Raw genomic sequence first — 11,152 nt, 5'->3', positions numbered from 1 at the left:
AAGATGAATCTCTTATTTAGTTCATCCATAAAAAAAATATTACTTTTTATGTTAAAATTATTACTTTTTATTGTGAATATTAGTAGTGTAGATCCGTCTCTCAGATAATTATTCCTGAGATCGTCTCACAAGAGACCTGCTTATAATATATTTAGTTTTTTTTTTTTTTTGATTTCTTTAAAAAAATTATTTCCAGAATTGTTGGTATAAATAAAATATCGATTCAAATTATATTTTAGTCTAGTTCAATTCGATTTCAGTTAAATCCAATATCATATACAACAATTTGAAAACGGTTTAATCCGGTTCGAAACCGGTCCAATTCAATTCGGTAACATCTTTTTATGTTCTAATGATTCTTATGTAGAAAATAAAATAAAAATTGTGGGCCAAAAAATCTCACCCGATCGGTAAATAGAAAACCAAAGCCCAAAACGGCCCAAATACTAAAGAATCACAGCAGCCCAGTAGCTGCAACCGTCTCCAGCAACATAGGCCTGAGTTTTCTTGATTTAACTCCAAGTTCCTCTAACAGGTTGAAGCCATGGCTCTGCTGATGGAGACCGGTTCAGAGCCGAAAACCGATGGTGAAATAATTGACCTTGAAGCCATCTCTGCTCTTAAAGAGTCTGCTGCTATTGAACTTAAGGTTAGGCTTGTGGCATCGTGTTTTCGTGATAATTCTGTTTGTTTATGTCCTTTTTTTAGTTATTGCTTTTTTTTCTTGGGCATTTTTGTGGTTTCCGATACATGGATAGATATGTGTTTCATTATGTTGGATTTCTACGTTTCAAAATCACCGAATACGATGTGTATGCTCATCTTTCTGTTTATGGGATGCTTTTCGTTGGATGGAAATCGAAGTTTGCGAAATTAATTTTTTGGCCAAGAGATGTGTTTCCTGTGCTGAAAGAGAGTAAAAAACCAGATAAAGGTGTACTTTTTGGTATGTTGTGTGTTAACCAGACCCTTGTTAGATTTTGGTGAGTGGGGGGCTTCTTCATTTTTGGGTGGAAGAAACATGTAGTTTTTGAAAAATTAAGCTTGAAGGTCGAAAGCCTTTTCGTCCGAGGAATATGAGTGATGCGATCATCCAGTAATATCCATCCACCTCTCCTGAGAGTTGTGTACCATTTATGCTCAATCAGATAGACGAGAACATGTTTACTCAAGGAAGGTCGAGCAATTGATGAGAATTATAATTTTGGTTTTCCGTGCCTTCCCAGGACAAGGGTAATGAGTGTGTAAAATTGGGGAAGAAGCATTATTCAGATGCTATTGATTGCTACACAAGGGCCATTAATCAGAAGGCCTTGGGCGATTCTGAGCACTCCATTCTTTATTCCAATCGGGCTCATGTCAATTTGCTCCTAGGAAATTACCGACGTGCTCTTCAGGATGCCGAGGAAGCTTGTAAACTAAGTCCAACAAATGTTAAGGTTGTGGCTTTATTCTCATTTCATTGCCACATGGAGTATGATTATTCATTTAGTTACTAAATCTGTTATGCTATTTAGGCACTTTATCGAGCAGCTAAAGCATCATTATTTCTAAATTTGTTGGATGAGGCAAAGGTATATTGTGAAAAGGGTCTCCGCCAATCACCTGCTAACGAAGAATTAAAGAGGCTGTTGAATCAAATCGAAATAAAGAAATCAGAACAAGAATCCCGTGAAGCTGACATTTCTAAAACCGTGGCGACAGCTGAGGTTTGAGGTTTATGATGTTCTGACTCTTGTGTACTTGGAAATCTGCATGCTTGTGATCTCCTCGTTTATTTTTTACAGAGCCTTGTCTCCTCCTTGGAAGATAGGCAACTAAAAGTGGGAAGGGCAATATATCAAGAACTCACTGGAATCAAGAAACCGATGTTAGACAAAAGCAATATGCTTCACTGGCCAGTTATTTTTCTCTATCCTGAGGTTATGTCCAGTGACATCATTGAGGATTTTTGTGAGACTGACAGGTTTTCAGTTCATCTTGACATGATATCCTGGCATTTCATTTTCTTCATATGAGAAGTTTTCTGACTTGAATATAGTAATTATTTAATCAGTGTTTTCTTACATGTTAGTGACAGTTCTGTTTGAAATTCCATGTGAAAAGTTGTTGCGATCCTTAGCTTGCTAACATGTTCTCAGAAAGTAGTCCACCTTTGCCCTGGGATACAGGAAATGAGTACACTCGCGATTCTCTTGAATTATACTATGAGGTGAGCTAGTACTGACTGGATCTGGTCTATTTGAAACGTTATTTGTAGTTGGCTTTATGAATAAGAAGAATTATGATTGGTCTCTAGTGTTCGAACAAATGCTTTCTTGAAAAAATTTCTGCAAATATTATTTATCTCTATTTGCTCACCAATCTTTCTAAACTGGTTGGATTTGCTACTTACGAGTATATTTTTGTCTCTAACCGGAAGCATCATGTGTCTGAGACTGAGTGTCGGTCATAAAATATTGATGTGTTTCAATGAAAAACGAAAACATTGATCGTATAATCATTTGGGAAAAGAACTCCAGTTTTGTTGATGATGTTGGCAATAATTCAGTAAGTCTCTTTATTACGAGCAGCATAGTATGATTTTGGCTACTCGGTGATAAGGATGGAGCCAAGGGTGCTGGAGAGATCAGTCGACCCCCTATGTTCATGTCCTCTGGAAACTTTACTGATCTGTGTGATAAACAAATGAATTTTATGGATAAAATGTCATAATTTTCCTCCATAAAAGAGTTTTCAGTTTTCAAAATCAATTTGAATTAGCTCTGACTTTTGGCTCTCACACTATAAATTATTGCTCCACCTTCCCACTTCATGTTCCTTACACGTACACTCCAATCTTAGAGGAGTCTTCCTTTTCAGAGAAATAACTCTGACCAAAAATTGGATGCTGGCAGTGACTTTTTCGTTATATGAATCACCTCAAGGCTCAAGCTGATAATGTATCTAGCTCATGTTGAGCTTCTATTGCAGCCTTTCAACTTAAATGATCCATCAACTCTTTTTTTGTGACAGGCTGGTTCTGGAGTTTGTTTATCCAAGAAAGAAGTGCTCTGTTATCTCTTAGAAGGGACAGCTGCCTCTCATTTGGAAAATTTAGGCACTGAAGGAACTTCAGTTGTCGATCATTCTTCAGCTGCAAATGGTATGCTATTGCTCTCCTTTGACCAACTACATCCTGAAACTAAAATCCATGGTATCATAGAGGAATTTTGACGAATGTTATTTAGATGTGAATGTTCAGATCGAGATGTAATAATTTTTATCATGATACGGAAATCATGAGTCAATAGGGGATATCTTTGCAACTTCTTTATTGATTTCTACAATATATAATAACTGAATGGAGTCCCTCCATCAATATTGAGAAGCATCTTGAATTTATATGGAGTTTTAGATTAGAACTTAAAATGTAGAAGTATTTTCCTTGAAAGTGGTTGTTGTGTCACCTTGTTGCTTCTATGCGAGGGAACACTTGAAAAGATTTTAAAAATTGAACCATTAGGGAAACAAAATATCATTTTCAGATGTTCATTACGAAATTCTTACGAGGCCAAAAGCTCAATTCTGCTTCCAACCTTACCAAGATTGGTGATTGTGATGTAGTGGTGATGTGTTGTAAATAGCTTATTGCTTTCCTTTTGCTGCTAAGAATTATCTGAAATGTATTGTGTATATTCTCGAGAGGTGAGTGAAGAGTACAACTAAATATCAAGTTGCGCGCTTTGATGACGTTGGATTTTCTGAAATAATACTAACATTGTAATTTTCAGTAAATGACCGAAAATGGGCCCGAGTGGATGAAAGAAAAACACTTCTGGACATTCTGAAAGGTCCGGAGTTTATTATCCCTGGAATTCCCGGTAAGTCCAGTTCACGGCACATTTTATGTTACTATATTCCTGCAAGTTTGAAATACTGTGTTTTTTCACTATTCCTGGTGTTGGCTGCAGTATTTTTTGTTGTTTCTAAAAGGTCCAGCTTCTACCAGGATTTTAAATCTGGAAAATGGTCTCTGCCAGAGTTGTAACATCAAGATGTCAATCTTTTAACATTATAGGTATGCGATGTCACACTTTCATCGATCTGACAAATGATCACGTCCATGCATAACTCTGCATGGTTGATAGTGAAAAAATTGTATTTCGTTTAATGGATGATTGTCAATTCCTTGGTTTCTAACATTTTAGTGACCAGTGGTATGTAAAACGAGCGGCGACATGATCACTAATTTTACTATCATAGCTTGCAAGAGTTATACTCTAATCAATCAATATTCAAGTACAAGAATGAAACTTTTGAAAAGCGGATACAGCTGTGATATTTAGATGAACTAAAATCCCCAGCAGCAAAACTAAAACACACCCAATTTTCTCCAGAAGGTGGAAAAGAAGCTTGTTAGAATTTGATGTTGGTAACTTGGTATGCACCATCATCAAACACACGCAAAGGCTTCTTGATGTCTTTTTTGGAGAGACATAAGTGAATACGGTTTATAAATTTTTGGTGAATGCCAATGCTGCTGCTCAAGAATGATAATCATGGTTACATTATTTTGAAGAGAACAGCGTTAGTCTGATTCCATACAGAGGTTGTCGAAGGTCTATGAATTCTTGCATGGAAGGAAATAAGGAATTAGATATCTTGACAAGGGATATATTTTTTTCAATTATCATTTCTCGATAAATAAGCATACGACAGAAAGTTGAATATCTATGGTTTAATCATTTGGATACAAAGTGAGACATGATATCAATTAAAAGTTTCCCAATTATGGTCCTTAATTATTCCCAATATAAGGTACATAGGTCCGTTACCTTTTTCTGCTACTAGTTGCTGCTACACATTAAAAACGTAGCAAAAATGTGAAGAATCGTACATTTTACCTTTTTTCTTTCTCAGTCATATGTATCACAGATCAAACTGTTTTGGCAGTGAGAAGATGGGCACGATCACGGGCCGAGTGTGATGAATTGTAGCAAGACTTCACATTCAACAGATTCTTGACTGTCGATTGCCCTCCCTTTGGCAACACCTTTCTAAAGCTCTGCATTTTGCTTCCTCTCTTTGCTTCCTTCTTCACGGGTAACTCCTGAAATATGATATACAATAAATTATACTGGCTATGTGCATTACATTTCATTAGCATAAAAAAATTTAGGGGGAGAGGTAAGAAATTTGTTAGCTGACGGACTTAATATATTTTGGATGATAACTTATATTTTAAAATAGTGTTACATTTTGAATAGTGGTTATTGTTTTCTGACCCCTCTTTTACATGGGATGCTAGCTCGTTTTCCATTTCGTTTTAAAAAAATCCATGATATCAAGGAAAATAAGATAGCACTCAAAATTCGAAGTCTAAAAAAATCAACTAGAAGTTAGTAAGTAGCTAGGAACACCAGAAAATATATTGCTGATCTAATTCTTTGAATTTATAGAGCTTGTACAGTTTTATTATCTATCCCTCTTCTTTCTCAGTTAAAATTTTCTAAGCGTCCACCCATTGCAGCTGTAGTAATAATAGTTTTACATTCTCTGACGCCCCCAACGCTAGCTAGAAGCCTAAAACTAGAGGACGGACTTTGAGAAGTCAAATGTGTTATTTTCCCAATGGGTATTTCAAATCTTAGTTTACTTCACAGTTTTACAATACAGCTTAAATCTTAAGACTCGTTAAAACTCCCTAGTCAACTCCGGCTCCTCTCAAAACTACTCCTACACCAATCAACTGTGGATTAAGAGTATATCAAACATTGATATTCGCAAGACTTGCAATAATACTCCACAAAGAATTAAACATTGTGGTGTTCCAATTTCAGTTTTTCAGAATAACTAGGTTACCTTTAATGATGTTTTATCATCACTGAAGTCTGCATCCCTCAAGGCATCATTCTTTCCTGAAGGCAAGCAAAATAAATATTAGTTAATTCATGATTCCTATGTGTTTGTTAACCTTGATCATTTAAAATGTTTGTTCCATGTATAAGACGTTATTTTTTCATGTTACCAATGAATGGTGCATGTTTTATTCTTATATGCATATCATGCATCTTAATATGTAGAACATGAGATTGAAACATGATATTTGTGGGATAGTAAATTTATGATTAGTTTCTTACGAATAATGTCAATCTGGTTATCATCCATGCTATCCGTGAAATATATTCGAAAGCTCGGTGATCCAGGAAAGGCGTCATCATCCTGATGATTAATCATTCTCTCCTTATCATGTTCTCCATCCTCATCTTCGCTACCATCTTTCTCCGTCAGAATGTTTTCAATCTTGATCTCCATCTTGGTCTTATCACCCTTAGTTTCCTGCTCTTTGGGTTCATTTGTGGCCTTCATTTTCGGGCTGAATTCCGTAAGCATCTCGTCTTTTCCGGTAGGCTTTGTGGGATCTTTTCCCTTCAAACTTTCCAATTTCCCAACTGAATTTGCGCCATATCCGGTGGGTGATGGCTCATTTTTCGAGGGACCGGGGCCATCTTTGGTTGGTGATGGCACATTTTTCGATGTGTCATTTTCGGATGATGAAAAATGGGAAGCGTTATCTTCCTCATCTCGATCATGCAAAAGTAGCTCTTTTTTCGAAGGTGTTGAATTCTTTAGGGGTTGTGCATGCCTACGCTTTTTAATCTCCTCCAACCGGCGGAGGAAGATTGGCCGGAGCTTGGCCGGCAATGTGGTGGCGCCACTGGGGTCGATTTTCGAAACGCCACAGCCCATTGTTAATAGTTATTATATGTGCAAATGTAGAGCTTGAATGCTTAGGGACGGGCTGAAAAAATGAAGGGAGAAAAGAAGTATCAATGGTCGGCAAATAGCAAGAATATTCAAATAAATTCTTGATGGGTGGAGATAACAGTCAATCCTAGATTTAGGGGTTTCTTTTCTTTGTGGCTGTTGGTGTAAAGTTTGATGTGATGTTGAGATTTGGTCTTTTGCCTTTGGTGAATAAGATCCAGTGGTTACAATTTTAGTGAGATGTGGCTTTGCCGTGTCATCTTCTGTGTGTGCATGAGTTAAATTATGCATGAAAAATGTAAATTTAGGAGCCAAATATTAGAATTTTGACCCACATATTACGAGGGGGGATTTCATGATAGATACTGCCCATAGAAATAGTCGAAATGTGTGTTCTTGGACAGGAGGAAGACCGAATTTAGTGGCTCTAATGGATCCATTAATTTAGTTAGTCATTCTAAAAACTTCATTTCTTTCTTCTTCATTTTTGTAAAATCACAAAAAAAAAATTGCTGATGATTTGTAACTCATCTGGTGTCCAAAGTCTCGAATTCGAGATTCAGTTTTAACCATCTTCTTCCCAACTAAAAAAACCACAAAAGAATTCTAATTTGTATGTATTGCGTTGTGTCTTAGTCATATATCTTTTATTGTCATACTCAATTCTAGTTGTACAATTTTGTGGTAATAATTATTAACATATTCAATTATATAATTTTGTTTAAAAAAAACAAATCTTTAATTTGCACATGTTTTTAATTATAAAAAATATGACAATTGTATTAATCATTTAATTAGATGAATTTGATTGAAAAAGACAAAAATGGATGTCAGTATATAAATATATGATTATAATTCATTTAATAAAATATACATGACTAAAAAAATCACACTTTAATGTTGCCATTTGAATCTTGTTGATGAATCTCCTTGAAAGCCATAAACACGAATGGTATTCCGCAGCGTAATCGGTGCCAACAAAATAGAAGATATCATAAACTTGAATCTTGTAAAAGCTCAAGAGTGTGGTGATGGCTGTGGAACTCGGGATCTGTTCTAGTCGGAAGTGCGGGCTGAGTTAACCATCTTTCGCTTATAATGTATCTTGAAAGATATGGAGGCAAGGACGGATTATAACTGGTTCAAAACAATTATCTGTGAAGTTTGACAGACCCGAGCTTCATACCCCACTAAGAATCGAGCCCAACTCTTAAAGAGTACTTCCTAAATGAAGGACAAACGTTTGCACCATGTCCTTGAGATCAAGGTTTTGTGATTCTATTTTACGCCGGGCAAGGAGAATCCAACTACTACATCAGAATGTTGGGGAGAATGAGCAGAATCCGAGTGCAAGTTTTCTTAGTGGTGCTTCTCTCGCAGGAACTCGGTGCTAACATTTTGAAAAAACTGCTGTTGAACAAATATATCATAAAGAACATCGTCCAAAATCTCGGTTAGCACAGGCTCCCAGGCATTTCGGAATTTCTCAATGAGAGTAGACATAATACCGAATAAAGGTTTCATTGACGGGGGCGGGGCGTTTTTCCCCGGCATACCGGCTAATTTCGGAATTTGGAATTGTTGTATGCATATACTCACACGCGGTAGTTTGGTTAAAAAAAACAGGATTCTTGTTCTGTTTCTTTAGTATGAAATTATACACGATTTTAATTGCATTAATTTGGTGGTAATGGTCAGCTTCACACGGTTATGCTAATATTTAATACTTTCAAACTTCAGGATACCACAACCAATAAAACACAAGTAAATCCAAAAAAAAAAAAAAAACACACTAAATTGACTGATATACATATCGTTATCGTGCATTTCAACGTTCAGCCTCCTGTTCTTCCTGTTCAACAAAATCACGGAGATCAAAATTTACAAAATCAATGGGATCTTTTCATTCTGAAGGAGTGTACCTTCTTGGTACTAACAAAATCGCCAAGTTTGTTCTTGGCCTTGCCGTCGGGAGATTTCTTGAAAAGTGTGCCACCATATCTGTTGATCACCTTTTCCTTCACCAATTTGCTGTATATAAAAGAAGCTCCTCTAAACTGCGGTAATACCAACCACGCTACAAACGCTAGTTTCATGTCGTACCATATCGGTATCCTGCAACACACCCCCAACAAAAGAAACAAAAAATAAGAAAAGCCCTCTTCAATTTTCTTGATCCCGTAGCAAATCTGCAGTGATATCAACTTTTTAAAAAAAAAATGAACAAATAAAACAAATTCTAGTTCAATTTTTGACTCTCTGTATAGTCACTTCACATGTATATGAAACATAATTTTTGTTCATGTCATCAATTCATTTTGATGATTCATTATTTTGCACCTTATTATCAATTTTAATTTCATCGAAATGGTATCGAACATGTCGGATATTAGATCTAATATCAAGAAAAACTGCAAATTGATAGAAAATACCGTTGATTAACTCAAGAATCGGACCAAAAATGAAAACATACAAATTAAAATACCTGAAAATGTGGTTTTTCCCCTATATATTTATAAACTCGGTCCATACCTAATATGTATGTATATATACTGATTCTGAACATGATATCCAAGTGTATATTTGATTACTTAGATTTACAAATTGAAAAAAAAAGATATATATTATATTTATTACCATTGTAAGACGGGCTCCAGCAACATCTCCATGAGTGTAAGAAAAGAATACAGAATCCAATAAGCGAGCCATTGCTGATCATCTAATTTTGATGGGCTTTCTATCGCCATCACCGATGCATATCTATTCAATAAATTTTTCAAGAAACATAAAAATTTAATACATAAAACTGACGATCCCTTTAGGATTCAACCAACACACATATATGCATATGTATACATATATATACATACATACATATATATATATATGTATATAACTCACAGTGGATAGAGCAGCATCATTGCGGGCCTGTCAAAATTAAAACAAGAGAGATATAAATAATACTAAATCGATTCTAATATAAATTTTGCATGTTAAAACAAGATATATGTACAGAATATTAGCTCGAACTGAGAAAAATTTACCCTGCAAGAGAATGAAGGAAGGTGATCAGAGTCCAGAAATTATTTTCCATGATCTCCTTTATTTTAGTGAGACCTTAAAAATTCCGAAAACAAAGCGAACAAATAGATTCAACTGAGTAAGATTTGCTTCGTGTCGGTTTCAAATTCTAGAAATTGATGACAGATTTAAAGGAGGGAGAGGCGAGGACACGTGGCGAAATGGGCATTGGCATCAGATTCTTGGTGCTCAAAACGTGGCAAAACGATGTTTAAAGTGCACCCCTCCAAGGGGTTAGTCATCAGAATTCAGATATGGTTTGCTTCTTTTTTCCAGATTAATTTACATCAATAATTTTATTAATAATTAATTAATGCTAGATTTGGAGTTAAACTTTAATCCTACTGCATTAATGTGCGGTTTGCTTTGTATGCCTTTCCCAAACTCAAACCGCGTGTTGTTTTTCATGCACAAAGTCGCTGGTGGCGTCAGAATCCATTAGTGATTACAAATATTATAATAATTAACTGTTGATCTTACCATTCCATTTCATGAAATATCAAGTTTTCAAAAATTATTTTGTTCTTATTTTTTTGGATATGTATTTTGTGAGACGCTCTCACGAATCTTTATATGTAAGACGGATTAACCCTACTTATATTCACAGTAAAAAATAATACTCCTAGCAAAAAAATAAATTTTTTCATAGATGGCCTAAATAAGATATATGTCTCACAAAATACGACCCGTAACTCACAAAATACGACCGGTGAGATTATCTCACACAAATTTTTGTCATTTGTTTTATCATTTCCGGTCATTTACTATCTCAAATTTTAATATTAATGTATTATGTTTGTTCGTTGTGCAGTGCTGATGTAATCATTGTAATATCAACACTCTCATTAGAAGTGATTAAAATATTTTTGAAGAATATATCATTAAAATTAGAATTTGATAACAAATATGATCAAATTATAAATCGTGAAAGTGAAAACATACTGGACTAAAAATACAAGTTTTTATTTTTTTATTTATTGAAGTTATGTTTTCTGAAAAGTACGATAAAGTAATGAATCTAAATCATATATTGTGTTAATCTTTCACCAGCTTTTATTGATTAATAATTGTATACTTTCCTTTTATTGTCTACTGTGACACACTGTCCTGTATTCATATCAAATCCAGATAATATCATGAAATTTTAGATATAAAAACACATAGTTAAATAATAATATCAGTTTTATATTTAGATACAACATAGAATAATGATATATCTTTTTAAATTTTCTTATTCAATTTAAGTTCAATACTAATCTTATCTTAGTATCAAAGAAATTGATATATATATATATATATATATATATATATATATATATAT

General features: G+C 34.7%; 3 protein-coding genes across 7 annotated transcripts; 1 reads left to right on the top strand and 2 right to left on the bottom strand.

Moving 5' to 3' along the window:
* Positions 1-448: 448 nt before the first annotated feature.
* Positions 449-5,167, top strand: LOC140808953 (uncharacterized). Of its 4 annotated transcripts, none has more exons than XM_073166351.1 (9): positions 451-649; positions 1,227-1,439; positions 1,518-1,709; positions 1,788-1,990; positions 2,134-2,212; positions 3,016-3,145; positions 3,774-3,863; positions 3,954-4,060; positions 4,918-5,053. In XM_073166351.1, the coding sequence occupies exons 1-8, from the start codon at positions 545-547 to the stop codon at positions 4,028-4,030; spliced, it is 1,089 nt and encodes a 362-aa protein (XP_073022452.1). In that variant the 5' UTR covers positions 451-544; the 3' UTR covers positions 4,031-4,060; positions 4,918-5,053. The 4 variants fall into 4 exon arrangements, with proteins under 4 accessions (XP_073022450.1, XP_073022449.1, XP_073022452.1 ...); XM_073166350.1 differs by having other exon boundaries at positions 452-649; positions 4,936-5,167; XM_073166349.1 differs by having other exon boundaries at positions 449-649; positions 3,774-4,060.
* LOC140808955 (uncharacterized) lies at positions 4,067-7,195 on the bottom strand. The gene is made up of 3 exons (XM_073166352.1): positions 6,123-7,195; positions 5,845-5,900; positions 4,067-5,092 (listed from the first exon to the last, which is right to left on the bottom strand). The coding sequence occupies exons 1-3, from the start codon at positions 6,730-6,732 to the stop codon at positions 4,919-4,921; spliced, it is 840 nt and encodes a 279-aa protein (XP_073022453.1). The 5' UTR covers positions 6,733-7,195; the 3' UTR covers positions 4,067-4,918.
* A 1,246-nt stretch (positions 7,196-8,441) lies between these two features.
* On the bottom strand, positions 8,442-9,951 carry LOC140810883 (HVA22-like protein e). Of its 2 annotated transcripts, XM_073168790.1 has the most exons (5): positions 9,795-9,951; positions 9,652-9,678; positions 9,388-9,510; positions 8,673-8,865; positions 8,442-8,602 (listed from the first exon to the last, which is right to left on the bottom strand). In XM_073168790.1, exons 1-5 carry the CDS (start codon positions 9,842-9,844, stop codon positions 8,579-8,581), a joined length of 417 nt encoding a protein of 138 aa, XP_073024891.1. In that variant the 5' UTR covers positions 9,845-9,951; the 3' UTR covers positions 8,442-8,578. The 2 variants fall into 2 exon arrangements, with proteins under 2 accessions (XP_073024891.1, XP_073024890.1); XM_073168789.1 differs by having other exon boundaries at positions 8,442-8,865.
* Between the last annotated feature and the right edge of the window lie 1,201 nt (positions 9,952-11,152).

The sequence above is a fragment of the Primulina eburnea genome, chromosome 13 (genome assembly GCF_022965805.1).
Source record: "Primulina eburnea isolate SZY01 chromosome 13, ASM2296580v1, whole genome shotgun sequence".
NCBI classification, from domain to species: Eukaryota; Viridiplantae; Streptophyta; class Magnoliopsida; order Lamiales; family Gesneriaceae; genus Primulina; species Primulina eburnea.
This window is presented reverse-complemented; position numbering and strand designations above follow the sequence as displayed.